The sequence below is a fragment of the Ictidomys tridecemlineatus genome, chromosome 10 (assembly GCF_052094955.1).
Source record: "Ictidomys tridecemlineatus isolate mIctTri1 chromosome 10, mIctTri1.hap1, whole genome shotgun sequence".
In the NCBI taxonomy this organism is placed as follows: Eukaryota; Metazoa; Chordata; class Mammalia; order Rodentia; family Sciuridae; genus Ictidomys; species Ictidomys tridecemlineatus.
Genome location: NC_135486.1, coordinates 122,827,367 through 122,847,720, shown reverse-complemented (window position 1 = coordinate 122,847,720; position 20,354 = coordinate 122,827,367). Strand labels below are relative to the sequence as shown.

General features: G+C 43.7%; 1 protein-coding gene and 1 pseudogene across 2 annotated transcripts in view; one reads left to right on the top strand and one right to left on the bottom strand.

The window, feature by feature from the left end:
• Positions 1–536: 536 nt before the first annotated feature.
• LOC101972682 (ATP synthase F(1) complex subunit beta, mitochondrial pseudogene) lies at positions 537–1,870 on the bottom strand (annotated as a pseudogene).
• A 10,971-nt stretch (positions 1,871–12,841) lies between these two features.
• Vkorc1l1 (vitamin K epoxide reductase complex subunit 1L1) overlaps positions 12,842–20,354 on the top strand; it is a 60,269-nt gene continuing 52,756 nt past the window's right edge. Inside the window, exon 1 of one of the 2 annotated variants that reach the window (XM_078023981.1) lies at positions 12,842–13,421. In XM_078023981.1, coding sequence (XP_077880107.1) covers positions 13,108–13,421 — 314 coding nt within the window. In that variant the 5' untranslated portion in view covers positions 12,842–13,107. The remainder of the gene's footprint in view (positions 13,422–20,354) is intronic. The other variant, XM_078023980.1, reaches the window with a different exon arrangement.

Below are 20,354 nucleotides of genomic sequence, written 5' to 3'. Positions count from 1 at the left end.
GCACCACATAAAAATAAATAAATAAATAAAATAAAGATATTGTGTTCATCTACAACTAAAATATATATACATATTTTTTAAAAGGGCAAGAACCATTCCTGTGGGTAGTTTTAGTGAAGTAGAAAGGTCATCAGGATTGAGGAAGACTTGAAGCAATGGCTCAGGAATTTCATGGTCATCCTCATGGACTCTGACATCCTCAGAAAAGTGGAAGGACTCCAGAATGGTATGATGAGCCAGATGTGATGGCGCAGGACTGTAATCCCAGTAACTTAGGAGTCTAAGGCAGGAGGATCACAATTCAAGATCAGCCTGGGCCACATAGGAATCCTTTGCTAAGTCCCTCATTTAATCTTATTTTTTTCCCTGAGGAGGAGTGTACATTTTATTGGAAACCTTAAACACTCTTCAGACAGAACATAATGTCTTCAATCAAGACTCTTGTGTGGCCGACAGAGGAAAACTGTTTTATTAGAATTAGAAGCAAGGACAGGGACAATACACTGGATGAGTGCTTGGTTTGGCAAGAGGACCTCTCACAATGAATGCTCTTTAGCCAGTTTATCAGCTTTTGATACCGCTTCTTCAATGGGTCCCACCATATAAAAGGCTTATTCTGGGAGATGGTCATATTCACCCGCCAAAATCTGCTGGAATTCTTTGATGGTCTCCTTCAGAGGTACCAACTTCCCCATACGACTTGTGAAGATCCCAGAAACCTGGAATGGCTGAGAAAAGAAACGCTGCATTTTCTATGCATGGGACACAGTCAACTTGTCTTCCTTGGAAAGCTCATTAAGGCTGGCAATAATATCCGGGAGGGATTTCTAGTTCTGCAGGATCTTTTGCACTCCATAGGCAACATCACAATGCTCATGCCAACAATGTTGGGATCCATGATGCGAAAGGAGAAGTCCAGAGGATCCACAGCTCAGCAATCTCATGGGACAGCACAGTGGTAGTGCCCAAATGGGCAAAGGCAGTGGCAGGGTGGTCAGTCACGTCATCAGCAGGCACATAGGTAGCTTGTGCAGAGGTGACAGATCCCTTCTTGGTAGCGGTGATTCTTTCCTGCATAGTATCCACATCAGTGGCCAGGGCAGGCTACAGCAGAAAGGGTTCTGCCTCTGAGCCAGCGAAAGACACTATCAGTTAACAGCAGTACCTCTTGACCTTCTTGGTCTCTGAAGTATTCAGCCACAGTCAGAACTACCGGGGCATGAGCACTAGGTGGTTTATTCATTTGACCATACCCCAACGCTACCTCGGAGGTGGCATATTTTAAGTTGATAACATCAGATTCAATCATTTCATGGTGTAAGTCATTGCCCTCATGGGTCTTCTCACCAACACCAGTAAATACAGAGTAACCACCATGGGCTTTGGCAACAGTGTTAACCAACTCCATGATCAGCGCTGTCTTGCCAACTCCATCCAGCACCATCAAAGAGCCCAATTTTGCTACCCTTGGCACAGGGAGTTAGCAGATCCACAACCTTGATACCAGTTACCAGAAATTCCTGCTCAACATTTACCTCAATGAACTCAGGAGCCTCAGCATGAATAGGAGCAAATTGTTTGTTTTTGATAGAAACTCTCATTAATAGGTTCTTCAATGACATTCATGGATCTGCCCAAGATCTCAGGACCAACAGGAATTTTGATTGGTGCTCTAGAATCTAAGGCTTTCTGACCTCTAACCAAGCCTTCTGTTCCACCCATAGAAATGGTTCCTACTGTGCTCTCACCCAAATGCTGGGCCACTTCCAAAACCAGCTTGGTCTCCTTGCCTTGCACTTCCAGGGCATTTAGGATAGGTGGTGATCGCTCATCAAATGACATTCACTACTACATGGATGACTGCTACCATGTGCCTGGTGGCTGGCCTGGTTTGACCATGGAGATGTTTGGGCGGCTAGCTTCTGGCAGGCTAGATTGCTGCTGGGGCAACCTTAGTAACAGCTGGACTTGGGGTAGTGATGCCGAAGGGCTGAGTCCCTGCAAGACCTGGAGGCTGATGCAGCAGCCACATGGCCCACAAAACTCAACAGGGCAGCATCCGGGTAGAGACTGAGTCCTCATTTAATCTTGACAACAACTTTTGATGCAGAAACTATTGTTTTCTGTTTTGTAAATATGGCAACAGAAGATCAGAGAGGAAAAGTAACCTGATAAAAATCACATAGCTGATAAATTGCAGAACTAAAATTCAGACTCTAGCAGTCTGGCCCCCAGACCCATGCTCATAAGCCCTGTGCCATGAGCTAATAATACTCATAGAGGTCAGAACTGAACACCATGTTACTAATGTATACTGTATGTACTGATCTTGCTTCATTGTAAGCCCCCAATGCAGAGCTCTTGACTGTTCTGGTAACTACTTTTTCAGTCTCTAGAAGAGGGCCTAGAGGTACTCAGCAAGTATATTCTGAGTGAATGGGTACTCAAAAATATTAGCTGTTGGTACCTATGCAACTAAAAGGTCTTCAGCGAATATCTTTTCCCAAATAAAAGGGAACTTCTTTCTCTTCCCAGATTAATTTTTCCATTACCCCAGAAAAAAAGGCAAAAGCTTTAAAAATAGTGTTTTGCCCTCTCTACGTTCACCATACTTTTTTTTTTAAAACCAAATTTGCTTTACCACTGAGCTACACGCCCAGCCCTTTTTAGTTTTTATTTTGAGGCAGGGTCTCACCCAGTTGCCCAGGCTGGCCAACTCCTGAGCTCTGAGGCCACATTAGGGCTGGTGGTCAGGTGCCAGCACTGGGGTCCATGGAGCTTGGGATAAAAGAATTCTGGTGAGGACACATGACAGGGATCTCAGGATGCACAGCACAGATGGAGTCTCAGCAGACATCCGGATTTAGCTTGGGGTCCAGCCTACTGCATACCCCAGAGGCCACCTCTGTTCTCACCTTGAGCCAGGAGCAAGAAAAAACTTTAGTGCCTTGTTACAGTGAGAGAACAGAATAAAAGGAGGGGGTGGGAGGAATAACCCACTCATTACCTTCAGGTAACAAACAGAGAGTCCACGTTAAATTGATAGTGGTTTATCAGAGGAGAGCCACATGATAGAAGAGGGGGACTTCTAGAACCAGACAGGCCTGGGCGCCAACTGAAGCCCTACATCAAGCAACTGGCAAGTCATCTAGCCTCTGAGATTTACTGCTCTCCTACGAAAAGTGGGGACAATGACACTTCCCTCATAGAGATCCCAGGACATTAAAACATAATATCTCATTTGGCATGTAGATGTGTGTCCAGTGGCAGGTCAGCAAGTCCTCTGTGTATGAAGGACATTTGTTGGGCCTCTCCTCATCCATTTTTCTTGAGTGGGGTACCAGGATTGAACTCGGGGGCACTCAGCCACTGAGTCACATCCCAAGCCCTATTTTGTATTTTATTAGAGACAGGGTCTTACTGAGTTGCTTAGTGCATCACTAAATTGCTTTGAACTTGTGATCCTCCTGCCTCCGGCTCCCAAGCCACTGGGATTAGAGGTGTGAACCACAGCACCTGGCTCATCCAGTATTTTTTTTTTTTTAGAGAGAGAGAATTTTTTTTTATATTTATTTTTTAGTTTTCGGTGGACACAACATCTTTTATTTTATTTTTTATGTGGTGCTGAGGATTGAACCCAGTGCCCTGCGCATGCCAAGTGAGCACTACCACTTGAGCCACATCCCCAGGCCTCATCCAGTTTTTTAAAGTGAGCATTTTCTTCTGAATCGACAATAATAACATAATAGCAGAACCTATTCTCTCTTGAATGTAAGAATTTCTCTCCTCTCAATAAGATGTTCATCTTAGTGATCTCTTGAAGGGCCTTGGGACACCCAGGCTTCCAGTCTCTGCTGTAGAAAGATTTCTGGCCATCTGCTGCCATACCTGAGGGTCTTTATTTTATTTTTTAAAAATATTTATTTATTTTTTTAGTTGGACATGATACCTTTATTTCACTTATTTATTTTTATGTGGTACTGAGGATTGAACTCAGGGTCTCGCACATGCGAGGCGAGTGCTCTACCGCTGAGCCACAACCTCCATCCTGAGGGTCCTTATTGTGACTTTTTTTCTAAAATGTTGGCAGACAATACAAAGCACAGAATTCTAACTCCACCAAGCAAGTTGGGGATCATTGAAGAAGCTTTCAGAAAACTTTTAGATTCCTAGTTTGGATATGGGAACTTGAGCCAACATAGATCTTCTTTGTACAAATACAGAAATACTAGATGAAATTTTCTCAGGAGGGGCTGGGGTTGTGGCTCAGAGGTAGAGCATTTGCCTAGCATGTGTGAGGCACTGGGTTCGAAACTCAGAACCACATAAAAATAAAATAAAGGTATTGTGTCCATCTGAATGAGGCAGCATTTAAACTGGTCCCATTCACTTATTCATTCACCAATAATTCTTTTTAAACATTTTAGTTGTAGAAGGACACAATACCTTTATTTGATTTATTTATTTTATGCGGTGCTGCAGATTGAATCCAGTCCCTCCCATATGCTAGTCAAGTGCTCCACCACTGAGTCCCAACCCCAGAGCTCACCAATAGTTCTTGAGCACCTGTTATTTTGCCAGGCCCTGCACCAACCAATGGGAGTAAGTCAGGCCCAGCGTTTTCCTTCCTGGGTGCTGCAGTTGGTGGAGCAGGTACTAAGTGATGGATCACAGCACGGAAGTTCCCTTACATACACATTTAAAAAATAATTGCTTGATGAGATACCATCCACCTGCCATAAATCCACCCTTTTAAAATATACAACTCAGTGATATGTAATTTATTCAAAGAGTTGGGCATCCATCACAGTATTATCTATCACTGATTCTAAAACACTCTCATCACCCTGAAGAGTAACCCTGTAGCCATCGGCACTTACTCTCCATTCTCACCCACCCCAGCCCTTGACAACCATGAATCTTTCTTTCTTTTAGGGATTTCCCTATTCTGGACTTTTCATATAAATGAAATCATATACTAAGTGGCCTTTTATGTGTGAGTCTGTTCTCTTTCACCCAGTGTGTTTTCAAAGTACGTCCATGTTGGGGCATGTGCATTGCATTCCTTTTTGTGGCTAAATGAAACTCCATTGTATGTATATGCCACATTCTGATTATGAGAAACTGCTGTGTCTCCATTTTTGAGAAACCAGCCTCTACCTCAGAGCAAAGCCTGTCCAAGGAAGGGGGCGTGTCCCTTGTCCTTGGAAAAACCCACAGAGCGCTCCTAAGCACATACCCATCCTGCTGAGTTGTTTGTCTGCAAATAACAGGAGAGATCTGTGGCACCAGGTGTCCCTGACTCAGTTAGGCTAGGTGAAGACCCATAGCAACCCCCTAGCAACCACCAATCAGCAAGAGACAGGGAAAATACCTGGGATGCCAGATGACCCCCTAGTAGTTTATGGTGGTTGATAACATGATGGGAAACCATGTAGTTTAGCACGTACACCCCTCGTGGCCTAAACCAATCAGTTCAAAGGAATTCCCCTCTTAGACTAACCAATCATCCCTACCCAACTTGTTCCCGTCAGTGAATGTGCTAATCAATGTTAAGAGTTGTTGTTTGACTTTCTGGAGGTATGGAATGATTTGCTGTGTGATGTTGTGACACATAGAGTATCCCCCAAAACCTATAAAATCTCACTGAACAAAGGACTGGGACTCACTCCCTGGGCCGGCTGCGACGGGAACAGTTGTGAGGCCAGGCTCGAGCTTGCAATAAAGACTCTTGTGTGATTGCATTGAATTGGGCTCCTGGAGGTCTATTGGGGTCCCACAAATCTGGCATTACAATTATCCACTCATCACCTGATGGTCATTTCTGGCTATCTGGAACAATGATACTATGCACATTCATGGACAATTTTTGTGGGGACTGTTGTTTTCAGTTCTCATTGGTGTATACCCATGAGTGGATCACTAAATCTTATAGTAACAAAGGTGGTTTAGATCTGGAATGTCCCCCAAAGGACCATGTGTCAATGACTTGTTCCCCAATAGTGGCCTGGCAGAAACTTTAGGGGGTGGGGCCTATTTGCTGAAAGTAGATCACTGGGGTGTGTCCCTTTTGAGTAACTCTTGTCCATGCCCTTTCCTATCACTTCCTCCCTCCCTCCGTCCCCCCCCTCCTCCCTCTCTCTCTTTCCTATCCACACGGAGGTGAGCAATTCTTGCTCTACCATGAGCTCCCAGTCACAACATCCTGCATTACCACAAGCCCACACAATGGAAGCAAGTGACTACAGGCAAAACCTCTGAAACCATGAACCTAAATAAATTATTCCTCTTTTAAATTGTTTCTCTCAAGAATTCTGTCACAGTGATGGGAAACTTATTAATACAGAAAACTGGTGTCAAGAAGTGGGGTCTGGCTGGGGATGTGACTCAAGTGGTAGTGCACTCGCCTGGCATGCGCGCGTCCCAGGTTCGATCCTCAGCACCACATACAAACAAAGATGTTGTGTCTGCTGAAAACTAAAAAATAAATATTAAAAAAATTCTCTCTCTCTCTCTCTCTCTCTTTCTTTAAAAAAATATCATGACTTAAAAAAAAAGAAGTGGGGTCATTTCTATGACTATACCTGATGATGCCATTCAGAAGCCTTTGGAACTGGTTTGTGGAAAAAGCGTGGAAATGTTTAGATAAGCAGACTAAAGAAGTCTAAGAACACTTGAGCTTGATGAGTGATTCTGGTGTGAGCTCAGAAGACCAGAATGCTGATAGAAATGCAGAGGGTAAAGGCTGTGTTGATGAGGTTCTAAACACAAATGAGGACTCCATAGGAAACGACTACCAGACATCATTGTTACATTCTAGAGAAGAGTGGTCTACATTTTGTCCACACCTTGAGACTTTGAGTGACACTGCGTTTAAGGATGATGGATTAATTAATCTGGTGGAAGAAATTTCAAGACAGCACAATATTCAGGATATGGCATGCGTATTGCTGTCTACTTTTAGCCAGATTTATTGTGAGAATTAAGATCAAAGAGCAGAGCTGAATGATTTGAAAAACTTATACTTTAGCAGAAAAGAAGCACATGTACATTGGAATTGAAGAAGGTGAGGTTACTGAAGAGATTAGTGCCATTAAGAAGAAGTCAAGCCAGGTGCAGTGGCACACGCCTGTAATCCTAGTGGCTCAGGAGGCTGAGGTGGGAGAATCATGAGTTCAAAGCCAGCCTCAGCAAAATCGAGGCACTAAGCAACTCAGTGAGACCCTGTCTCTAAACAAAATACAAAATAAGACTGGGGATGTGGCTCAGTGGTTGAGTGCCCCTGAGTTCAATCCCTGGTACCCCCCCAACAAAAATTATTTTAAAAGAAGCCAAGTGCTTTGTACTAGGACAATGGAAAGCTAATTTGAGGGCTCTCAGGATCCATGTCAGGCTCAGTGGTATAAAAATATAATCTGACTTGAAAGACTTTAGTTTGAGAAGAGAGCCCTAGGGTGCACTGCTTACATAGGGCTTCCCAGGAAGTTACTCCCTCAGGAATCATTTCACTGTGCAGTTGTTGAGGTACTCAGAGGCCACTATGATGTGGTCTAAGCAGGACTGACTACTGCTCCAGCCATGGGAGACTGACATCATCCACATAATGTGGGTTTTGTAGGTATGCAGAAAGCAAGGGTTTTGGAGTAACACAGAGGCTTCCACTCTGATTTTAAAGGAAGGCCTGGGAGGCAGGGTTGGAGTCCCTGCAGGCTGCGCCAGAAAGGGTGATGCCTGAAGCTATGAGAGTTAAGCTAAAGCTATAATGGAGACCCCAGAAGTTAAAGATGCCACCAACATGGAATGCCTGCTAAGGAAAGTTGCAGGCAGTGAACAGAGTGAACCCCAGAGAGTGTTGGATGGGTTGTGGCACACAAAGCCATACGGGTGGATTACCAAGTCCTTTGGAGCTCACATCACACTCCCAAGTACCCCCAAATGTTGGGCATACATACAGCTACAGATTTTAATGTTTGTCCTACCTGGTTTAATTCTTGCTTTGGTCTGATCCTTCATGGTTTTCTTCTATTCCTCCCTTTTCAAATGGGGATGTTTACCCTGTGCCATTGTTTATTGGTTAGTCAGTTTTCCATTTCTGTAACAAAATGTGTGAGATAATAAACTTAAAGGAGGAAAGAGTTGCTCTGGCTCCTGGTTTTGGAGCCTTTAGTCCATGGTCAGTTGGCTCTGTTTCTTCTGGGCCTGTGCAAGGAGTGCATGGGGGAGCAAAGGGGCTTACTTCATGGCAGCTAAGAGGCAAGCGGGGCGTCCTTGCAGAGTCGATGTCATGCCACCAATAACCAGCACCCTTCCTCTAGACCCCACGCCCCTTGTGCGGCAGTGCCTCAGGCTGGCAACCAAGTCTTTACCATACGGGCCTTCCAGAGACATTTGAGATCCAAACCAGATAATGGTTTCATCAGTGATTCACAAATCCCCAGTGTCTTAGTTAAGATTTAGATAAGGTATTCCATGGGGCATGGCAGGACAATCTTTTTTCTTTTCTTTTTTTTTTTTTTTTGGTATTGGGGATTCAACTTGGGCACAAAACCATTGAGTCACATCCCCAGCCCTATTTTGTATTTTACTGAGAGCCAGGATCTCACTGACTTGCTTAGCACCTCACTTTTGCTGAGGCTGACTTTGAACTAGTGATTCTCCTGCCTCAGCCTCCTGAGCTGCTGGGATTACAGGGATTACCATTGCACGGGCACCATCGCTAGGGCACAATCGATTTTTATGAGGTAGCTCGAGTGGGAACAAAACAGCAACACAGTATGAAAAGCAACTGGCCAGAGTGGCTGCAGGCAGTTCTCATAAGGGCTAATGCAGAGGGACTGCCTGAGCAGCAGCTAGGACTGGACTGTTGTGGGTGGTTGTGGCTGTCTCCTGATTTCATTGAGGATCTGATAAACAATTGAGTTTCTGTTTGATGACAGGAACTTTAGCATGCTTTGGTCTGTTAGAGCCTAATGTGAGAGCTTAAACCCCAACAATGATCTTCCATAAATTGTGTTTAACAGATAAAAGGCAGTCATTTTCTGCTTTCTGGTGGGAGAAAACAGATCAAAACAAGAAAACTACTGAGGCCACTTCTCCTTCTGTATCCAAAAAGCTGACTTGAGAAAACAAAATCATCACTTAGAGTGGGAAAGCCCTCCAGGATCAAGATGGCTGAGCGGTGGCTAAGCCACAGTGTGTGTTAAATCTCCAAGGTGAGAAGTAGTGGAGGGTGTACCTGAGGTGCTGGTTAGCAATGAGCAGTCAAACACATAGCAAGGTCACAGGTTTCCTCAAAGTTCCTCTTACAGTGTCCTTTACGTTACTGCCAGAGCAGATGTGTAAATTACCTGTAGCAGACAACTTAAAATCATTGGTACACAGACTTTGAGAGTAAGCAGTCAGAAGCAGAAGGAGCTAATTGGGAAAATATGTCAAAAGAGAAGGACCAATGGGACAGACTCTCGTCAGGGTCCACTGAGGTGTGTGATGCTGAGGTGTCTCCATGCCTGGGAAGGGAGGTCTCTTTATTTTATGTAAATTTTTTAAATTTATGTATGACAGCAGAATGCATTACAATTCTTATTACGTATATAGAGCACAATTTTTTATATCTCTGGTTGTATACATAGTATATTCACACCAATTCGTGTCTTCATACCTGTACTTTGGATAGTAGTGATCATCATATTCCACCATCATTAATTACCCCATGCCCCCTCCCTTCCCCTCCAACTCCTCTGAACTATCTAGAGTTTGTCTATTCCTCCCATGCTCCTGCTCCCTATCCCACTATGAATTAGCCTCCTTATATCTAAGAAAACATTCAGCATTTGTTTTTTTTTTGGGGATTGGTTAACTTCACTTAGCGTTATCTTCTCTAGCTCCATCCATTTACCTGCAAATTCCATGATTTTATTCTCTTTTATCGCTGAATAATATTCCATTGTGTATATAGGCCACATTTTTAATCCATTCATCTACTGAAGGGCATCTAGGTTGGTTCCACAGTTTAGCTATTGTGAATTGTGCTGCTATAAACATTGATGTGGCTGTGTCCCTATAGTATGCTGTTTTTAAGTCCTTTGGGTATAGACCCAGGAGAGGGACAGCTGGGTCAAATGGTGATTCCATTCCTAATTTTCCAAGAAATCTCCATACTACTTTTCATATTGGCTGCACCAATTTGCAGTCCCACCAGCAGTGTATGAGTGTACCTTTTTCCCCACATCCTCGACAATAATTATTATTGTTTGTATGCATAATAGCTGCCATTGTGACTGGAGTGAGATGAAATCTTAGAGTGGTTTTGACTTGCATTTCTCTAATTGCTAGTGATGATGAATACTTTTTCATGTATTTGTTGATTGATTGTACATCATCTTCTGAGAAGTGTCTCTTCAGATCCTTGGCCCATTTATTGATTTTTTTTTTTTTTTTTTAGTGTTTAGCTTTTTGAGTTCTTTATATACCCTAGTGATTAGTGCTCTAACTGATGTGTGAGGGGTAAAGATTTGCTCCCAAGATGTAGGCTCTCTATTCACCTCACAGATTGTTTCTTTTGCTGAGAAGAAACTTTTTAGTTTGAGTTCATCCCATTAATTGATTCTTGATTTTAATTCTTGTGCCACAGGAGTCTTTTTAAGGAAGTTGGGGCCTAATCCCACATATTGGAGATTAGGGCCTACTTTTTCTTCTAATAGATGCAGACAGAGTCTCTGGTTTGATTCCTAGGTCCTTGATCCACTTTGAGTCGAGTTTTGTGCATGATGAGAGATAGGGGTTTAATTTCATTTTGTTGCAAATGGATTTCCAGTTTCCCCAGCACTATTTGTTGAAGAGGCTAACTTTTCTCCAATGCATGTTTTTGGCACCTTTGTGTAATATAAGATAGTTGTAATTTTTGTGGGTTAGTCTCTGTGTCCTCTATTCTGCACCATTGGTCTTCCAGTCAGTTTTGGTGCCAATACCATGCTTTTTTTGTTACCATTGCTCTGTAGTATAGTTTAAGGTCTGGTATAGTGACTCCACCTGCTTCACTCTAGGGAAGGGAGGTCTCTTTAGTAATGCAGATACACTGAGGTAACTTCTGGCCACTGTGCCCACATTTACATGGGATTAACTTGTAGATGAAACCCCTCCTGAATAGGGTGGCCACCATGACAGTTCTGGAGAGGATCAATTAGGGTCAAAAACTCTACCAACATGAAAGAGGAACTGCAGAAACAGTGACAGCCGCTCCTGCTATGTATGCAAGCCTGTGTGTCTTTTCTTGGTGTGTGGGCTGACCTAGTAACAGAATGTGTAAAGGTGAAGGAAGGTCACTTCTGAGGTTAGGTTACAAGATCATATTGTAATGTTTTAATGGGACCTAGGGCCTCACACATGCTAAGGAAATATTCTACCAGGGGCCCACACCTCCAATTCTCTCTTCAATCTCTTGGGGGAAACTGCTTTTTATGGAAAGGTGCAAGGGGCACAAACTGATGACTCCAGCAGAGGCTTGTCATCGGCCACCAGACTGCTTGAAAGAGGATTCTTTTTTTTTTTTAATATTTATTTTTTAGTTTTAGGTGGACACAATATTTTATTTCTATATGGTGCTGAGGATTGAACTCAGGGCCTCATGCATGCTAGGCAAGCACTCTGCCACTGAGCCACAACCCCAGCCCCTTAAAAAAGGATTTTTAAGCAAGCATACACCTTGATGTAGCCAGAGAGAGAGACAGACACACTGAGTCATATGACCCAGGTGAACTGCACCTAGATTCCTGACCCACAGAAACTGCAAAAATAAGTTTATTGTTTGTTTTAAAGTACAAAGTTTGGGGTAAATTGTACCCAATAATAGATAACTAAGGACACTGATTATTATCCCAAATCTCTACATAAAGCCCCTGAAAATTTGAGTGCTGCAACCAGAGAAAAGCTAGTAATCTCTGGAAACAGCATATTTCTTTTGGAACAGTGAGATTTATGTGTTTTCCTTTTAGCTATGGCCACCAGAAAGCTCAGAACCAACGTTATGGCTCTATTTCAATTGTTTTGCGAGTCCCTATGGCCTGGTTATCCTTTTATTCTGACTTGCCTTTTTCTGTGTCCTGATTTTTTAGTTCATTTTTATATTTTTCTACATTATCTGAATTATGTTAAGCCTCCTGAAATTCAGCTTACGGAAAAGTAGAGCAGTCATAAATAACTTTAAAAATATTTTTTTATTAAAGTATTACATAAAAGTTTTGCACAGGTTGGACACAGGTGACTGCCGGGAATGCCAGGGAAGATCCTGTCATTGAAGCATGACTATGGAGCTCCGGGCCACGGTTAACTTTGATTGGGTCAGAAATATCAAGTGATAAGACGAAAAAGGGAAAAGGATGGCAACTGATTGCCAAGGACTGCAAAGTCACGCACAGAGGTGTCTGAAATTCATTCAGCGCCCGCCCCTGAGGCCGGCGACTCATCGCCCCGCCGCAGGCCCCGCCCCCCGCGCGCCGCGCCTCCCCGCGGCCCGGCCAGTCAGCAGTTGTGCACACCGCCCCTCTCCGCTGGCCCCGCCCTCTGCCTTCGGCTCCGCCTTCCGCCACGCGCCGCTCCTTCGGGGTCTCGGCTGCCCGTGGCTACGTGCTCCGCCCCTTTGGCCGCGCCCTCCCGCCCCACCTCTTCTCCTCCCGCCTCTCTCCTATCTGCTGGCCCCGCCCTTCTCTCTGGCCCCGCCCTCCACAGCGCGCCGTGCCTCCTGGGTCTTGGCGACCGGTGGTTGCGCGCTCCGCCCATCCGCTCGCGCCCGCCTTCTCCGTCCCGCCTCTTTCCCCGCTGGCTCCGCCCCTTTTCATTCCGCCTTCCGCCGCGCGCCGCGCCTGCTGGGTCTCGGCAGCCTTCGGCAGTTGCGCATTCCGTCCGTCCGCCCGCGCCCGCCTTCTCCGCCCCGCTCCCCTGTGGCCCCGCCCCCACCGCGCGCCGCTCCGCCTGTATCTCGGAGGCCTGCTGGCGGTTGCGCGCTCTGCCCCTCCGCTCGCGCTCGCGCCCGCGCCCCGCCCGGCTCGCTCCTCTCGGGGCGGTTGGGCCGCGCGCCTGTGGGGGCGGGGCCCGGAGGCGGCTACCGAGCCAATGGGGCGCGGCGGCGGCGGCGGCGGTGGCGGCGGCGAAGGCGGCGGCGGCGGCGGCTGGGTCGGGCCCCGACGGGCGGCGGCGGTTGAGGAGGAGGCGGAGGGCGGCGGCGGCGGGAAGATGGCGGCGCCCGTGCTGCTGAGGGTGTCGGTGCCGCGGTGGGAGCGAGTGGCCCGGTACGCCGTGTGCGCCGCCGGGATCCTGCTCTCCATCTACGCCTACCACGTGGAGCGGGCGAAGGAGCGCGACCCCGAGCACCGTGCCCTGTGCGACCTGGGGCCCTGGGTGAAGTGCTCCGCCGCGCTCGCCTCCAGGTAGCGCGGCGGCGGCGGCAGGGGCCGGGACGGCGGGAGCGGGGCACGGGCGGCGGCGGGAGCGGGGCGCGGGCGGGGGCGGGCGGCCTGCGGGCTCCCGGCCGCCTGCGCAGGCCGAGCGGCCCGGGGCGTGGGCCGGGCCGGGGCAGGTGCCACCGCAGGCCGCGGGACGTGTGCGGCCGGTGACATTTGCCGACCGGCGCGAGCGCGACCGGCCGGTGAGGGACGCCCTCACCGAGCGCGTCCGATTGCCGGACGTCTGCTCGCGGCGAGGCCGAGTGAGGTCCGGTGGAAGTTTGCGCTGGACCGGCGCTAGTGCCCCGCCGGGCTGCGGGCGGACCTGAAGGTTGCGTGCCCGTGTAGCGCGCACTCACAAAGACGAGGCACTTGCTGAACGGGTTTCCACACCGGGCGGTTTAGTTTTTTTTAAAAAACGTGATTGATTTGTCAGTTATATTTTGTTTTAATGCATTAAATTTTCCTAGGTAAGCTACTTTGAAAGACCGGGGACTTGCATTTTTAAGTTGCTGTTTTTTATAACGGGGTCTCAGCAAAAGTGAAAAGAATGATTTCATAACCATATCCTTAATATTTTGATGTTTGTAAACAGTAGTCACATTTGAGACATTACTTCCCCTCTTGTGGATCTGTAAATTGCTTGATAAACAGAAATGTATAGCTCCCTGGTTTATTTTGACCCACATATTGATAATTACAAACAAACTAGAGTTTGCCTTGTTTCTGTTTGCAAACTTCAGGCTGCTGATGTTTCCCACTTGGCCTTTTTCATGTACCAGGTACTCTTTCATTTGATCTTAAACCATATTCCTGTACCTGCTTGAATCCCTGGTTGAATCTTCCTGGTTGCATTAAACATTTAAAAAATGCATTTACAATGTAGTTTACAGTGCAAAATATATCATTGTGACAAAAAGCTCACATTTGTTGGTTATTTGAACCAACTTGAGCTTTATTAGTTACAGATACTCCTTGAGATCCATTAAATATATTTTATGCAGACATTTTGATGTTATTTTTACTTTTGGGATGTTATTTTTACTTTTAAACTTAAAAGTATCCCACCCGAAGTTAGTTGAATGAATAAATACATAATGAGAAGTCTGTGCAGCAGCATATTTGTAGTATTAAAGAAACAAATAATAACTTGATATTAGGTAAATAGGAAATTTAAACAGAGTCGGTCATAAGTTTTAGGGTTTTTTGCGGGGGAGGGTTGGTACTGGTGTTTGAACCCATGAGGCACTTTATCATTAAGCTACATGCCCAGCCCTTTTTGTTCTTTATATTTTTTATTTTGAGACAGGTTCTTGCTAAGTTGCCCAGGCTGGCCTTGAATTTGTGATCCTCCTGCCTCAGCGTCCTGAGTTGCTGGGATTACAGGTGTGGGACACTGCTCCAGTTTTGGACTTTTGGGGAACATTATGTAGTCTATAAAATTTTTAATAGACTTTTCATTATTTGGGCATGTAAAGAGTACTTTGTGTTTAAATTCTTAAAATTGACTTTTCTTTAAGAAGAAATGTTTTTGAACCATGTAGTAAGTATAAACTAAGAATTTTCATAAAATTATATCAAGTAATATCAACTAATATTAAAAATATTTAGAAGTATTGTTAGATTAAAATAAGTGGATCTCTACTTTTAAAAGTGAATTTACTATGTCGTGAATGAAACTAGTATTTAATTATGTAGCAATGTACATATTTTGAATTTGATTCTTGCCAAAAGATGGGTAAGAAATACTACTTGCTAATAATAGGAATAAATAGTTCACTTGCTGTTTATATGATAGTTATTCTGAAGAAATGTATCCAGTTTGATCAGCCTGTTTTGTAAACTACTTTTAAAATCCATATGTGTGTACATGTGAATATTTATTGCAGATTTGGAAATTAAAACAGCTGAAGTCTGATTAGGTAGACTTATTTTCTTTTGGAAGTGGATTGAGTAAGCATCATTAAACATTTTTATTTTGATAAGGTGAAAATGCCTTTCAATGTAAGTAGATTATCGAAGGCCTCAAGTTAGTTCAAATATTGATTGGCATATATCAGCAGTACAGAAAGATGTGACTGTTTTATGAGAAGGAAGTTTGAGTCCAGGTTTGAGTTAGTAGGATTAAAAGGTAAAGGATAAGAAAAGATTAACAGACGGAAAAGATTCTCAGGAGACTCTTCCTCTGGGATCCCGAGTTAACTTGTGATTTTGAATTACTTAAACTTACTTTATTCTTGTTTCTCAATTCTTAAATTTCCTAATTTGTCAAATAAGGTAGAGATTAATGAGACATTCTTGGGGAGTAGTATCTGTGTATAAAGGTCTTTAAAATTTTGAGAAGCATAATTACATAAGAGAATATTTCCAGATTTTGGATTTCAAAAGAAATTCAAAGTTGGGAGCTGCAACAGAACAGAATTGCAGTTTTTAAATTCTATCAAGTACAGCCAATAAAGATAGCAATAGTAGCTGGGCATGGTGGGACACACTTGTAATCAATTCCAGCAACTAGGGAGGCTGAGGCAGGAGGATCTTGAGTTCAAAGCTAGCCTCAGCAAAAGCGAGGCGGTAAGCAACTCAGTGAGACTCCATCTCTAAAAAAATACAAAATAGGGCTGGAGATGTGGCTCAAGCGGTAATACGCTTGCCTGACATGCACGCGGCACTGGATTCAATCCTCAGCACCACATAAAAATAAAATAAAGATGTTGTGTCCACTGAAAACTGAAAAATAAATATTAAAAAATTCTCTCTCTCTCTCTCTCTCTCTCTCTCTCTCTCTCTCTCTCTCTTCCCCCCTCCCCCTCCCTCCCTCCCCCCTCCCCCTTCCCTCTCTCCTCCCCTCTCTCCCCCCCTCTCTCCCCCCCCCCTCTCTCTCTCCTCTCTCCTCTCCTCTCTTAAAAAAAAAAATACAAAATAGGGCTGGGGATGTGACTCAGTGGTTGAGTGCCCCTGAGTTCAATTCTTAGTACCCCCCCCAAAAAAAGATAGTAACAACTGACACCACTATCTATTGCCGCATTTTATTTTTAAAGGATATTTTAACTCAGTTTGAAAGAACATAATTTCAGAATAAAAGATCTTTAAATTGAATAATTTAGCTTTATCAAAAACTTTATTGCCCCCCCACCTTCAGTACTAGGGATTGAACCCTGGATGTTGTACCACTGAGCTACACCTCCCCATGGCTGGCCTTAAATTTGTGGTCCTCCTGCCTCACCTTCTCTAGTAGGGATTACTGGTGTGTGCCACTGTGCACATTGTTTTTATTTTTTTTTCACTTTTACAAAAATTGGTGAAAACTCTGCTGTAAACCTGAACGAGTCTGTCAACCAAAATTAAGTAAGCACTTCTTGATTCCCTTAGTTTGGTGCTTCAAACTCAAATCCAAAGGATCTGGGTGGGCTCCTAGTTCTACCACTGCTTAGACTAGAGCCAGTTATGTTCATGGAACCTCTGTTGATTCTTAGGTTAAGTAGGGATATCAAAACCTATTTTGCCAGATTAAGGTTGTGGCTCAGAGGTAGAGCGCTTGCCTAGCATGCTGTGAGGCACTGGAAACCACCAGTTTGGAAACCAGATTTCCAAACTGGTGGTTTCCACATAAAATAAAGATATTGTGCCCACATATAATTAAAACAAATGTTTTTTTGAAAACCTATTTTGCCAGATCCTTGTTAGGATTAAAGATGAACTAAAAGTATATACTCAGTTATACCTGTTGTTGATGGGAGATGTTCTGTTTTTTTGCAGTGTCAGATCATGCATGTGTTTAAGTAAAATGAGTTTCTTGTTTTAGGTTAGTCATTTGTGTATTTAAGCATTAATTGTTTTAGTATAATTTATTGCTTACTCCCTGTCAAAGCATCAAGATGTAAAACATTTAAAACAATTTCAGCCCAAGCTCAATGTCATACACTTGCAGTCCTACCTACTCAAGAGTCTGAGACAGGAGGATTGCAAGTTTGAGACCAGCCTGGACAATTTAAGTTCCTAAGCAACTTAGTGACCCTGTTTCAAAATAAAAAGGGTGGAGCATAACCCAGTGGTAGAGCCCCCCAGGATTCAATCCAGTACCACCAAAAAAAAAAAAAAAAAAAGGAAAGTTTCAGAAGTAGTGCAAGAAAAACAAAATAATATGCAGAATATTCTTTGTAGGTATTTCCTGTAAGTTGCATTAGACTCCCTAGAAGGATTTCTATGTAAAATAGTACAGATAATCTTGAAAGATTAATAGACTTAACAATTCACAAAACATTTCCTTGTTTTACAAAATGTTGTACTTGTACCTGTTGTATAGCTAATAAATAAATAAAAACCCACCACCTATTCACTACTCATTTCCCATTGAAATAATGCAGTTTTATAATCTGTGGATTTTTATTGCTGCTCTTTGTCCGACAGATTCAGAGGTCCTGGCTTGCCCAGGGTAACACAGGAAGTAGAAGGTTAAGATTGGAAATCTGGTTTCCAAGCTGGTGGTTTCCAGAGAACTAGCTTAGATCCCTGATCTATCCCTTGTGTGATTATCATGCAGGCCTGTGTTTGCTGTTTGAGATTTGAAGGATGGCTTAGCAGGTATAGTAAGGTCTCCTTTCCCCCCATTCCAGAAGTGTGCTCCTCCCTGTAACTCAGGAGGCTGTAGAACTTTACAGAGCCACTTTATTCCTTTCAGCATAGAAACAACCATATTGTTACCATCATTTTTTTAAACATGAAGGTGTTATCATAATTCTTTTGGAGGGTGGAGTGGGGTAGTCTACCACTGAGCTTCACCCTTAGCCCTTTTATTTATTATTTTGAAACAGTCTCACTAAATTGCTGAGGCTGACCTGAAACTTGAAAACCTCTTGTCTCAGCCTCCCAAGTCACTGGAATTGTAGGTGTGCACCACCATAGCCCTATTTGTATCCTCCTCCTTTCTTAGGATTCTATCACCATCATATTTTTAAATGCTTGTAATCATATTTAGTGAAATGTTTATGAATGCTAGTGTGAGAAAGAAAATTTGTTTTAATAGTTTTGACTAACATGAATTAAATATAGATTGTTGTATTACAACTATTTTCTGGTACAGAAATTTCAGAAGTAGTATAAACTAACAGAGCATGAGAAATAGAAAGAATCACAAAGAAGTAATTCTGTAAGACCATAAAGTAGAGATAAATGTTTACAGGTAGAGCTTACTATATGCTAGGCAGTACTCTAAATGCTTCACATATATTCTTAGAACAGTCCTATGAGGTAGGTTAGTTTCATTGCCATTTTATAGATGAGAAAACTGAGGCACATAGTGTGTGCATGACACTTGATCTAGACAGTGCAGTGGCAGGGGCCCACTTCTAACCCAGACTACCTGGCTCAAGAGTCCAAGAGCACTTTATCACTTCAAGTTTACTACTTCCAAGTTCCTTAGAGATCAAATATTGATAAGTTACACCCATATCAGCCAAATGAAAAAGTATTGTACGAACAATAGTGCCGGTTTTTTTTTTTTTTTTTTAAAGAGAGAGAGAGAGAGAGAGAGAATTTTTATTATTTATTTTCTAGTTCTCGGTGGACACAACATCTTTGTTGGTATGTGGTGCTGAGGATCGAACCCGGGCCGCACGCATGCCAGGCAAGCGCGCTACCGCTTGAGCCACATCCCCAGCCCCAATAGTGCCGTTTTTTAAATATAAAAACATATGACAGGGCTGTAGCTCAGTGGTAGAGTGCTTGCCTAGCAAATGTGAGGCACTGGGTTCGATTCTCAGCACAACAAAAATATTCAAATAAAAGGTAGTGTGTCCATCTACAACTAAAAAAAAAAAAAAGTGGGACAGAAATTCGTAGAGTTTGTATTAGAGCTCTTATCTGTTCAGAGCAATCTTTTTGGAAAAGCCAGAACATAACTATAAAGATGTGGTATTGAGCTGCTGGAGTGTTTGCTAACTAAGCCGAAACCTGTGAAGACCAGACATTTGTTATACCCGGTTAGTTAACAGATCTGCAGTGGGTAAGCTAGAAAAAAGACTATCCAGGTTAGCTGGAAGGAAGATATAGTGAATCTAGGTAGTGGGAGGAAGAAAGCTAAATCTATAGTGGTTGGATAGCCCTTTCTGAGGGAGATGTTGAGTCTGTGGATCTGCTGCACTTGAAGACAGGAAAATTGGCCCTGGGTTGTGGTGCTAGCTAAATCACCAGGCAGAACTAGGAACTTAAGAGAGATTGATTATTTCTTGGATGATTAGAAAGAACTCCAGGGAACAGCACAAAGAAAGGAATGAAAGTTTTCTACCAACTGGCAATAAGGAGAGTGGCAAGTGGTCATAATGAATGTAATATAGACCTCCACCCGAGTTAGGGAAGGGCTGGCATCTGGAGCGTGGTCAGAAAAATGCAAAACCAGGCATTCTTTTATACCCTTTTTGTTTGTTTGTTTGTTTGTTTTAAAGAGAGAGAGAAGGAGAGAGAATTTTTTTAATATTTATTTTTTAGATTTTGGCGGGTACAACATCTTTGTATGTGGTGCTGAGGATCGAACCCGGGCCGCACGCATGCCCTGTGAGTGCGCTACCACTTGAGCCACATCCCCAGCCCTATACTCTGTTCTTGTAAACAAAGATAAAAGAAGCACTGAGTCTTGGGTTTTCTTCTACCAAGTATTTGAGCTAGATTGTACTAGACCTGTATTAGATGACCAGTTTTCAGGATTTCTTCCTCAGAATGCTTGTTCTGTGTCAGTGGGCAGGGATTTCATAACATTTGACTCATATTTTAATATATTATTCTTTAAAATATTATAAACACTTATTGCTGGGTGCGGTGGTATATACCTATACTCTCAGCAGTTCAGGAGGCTGAGATAGAGGATTGCGATTTCAAAGCTAGCCTCTGCAAAAGTGAGGCGCTAAGCAACTCAGTGAGACCCTG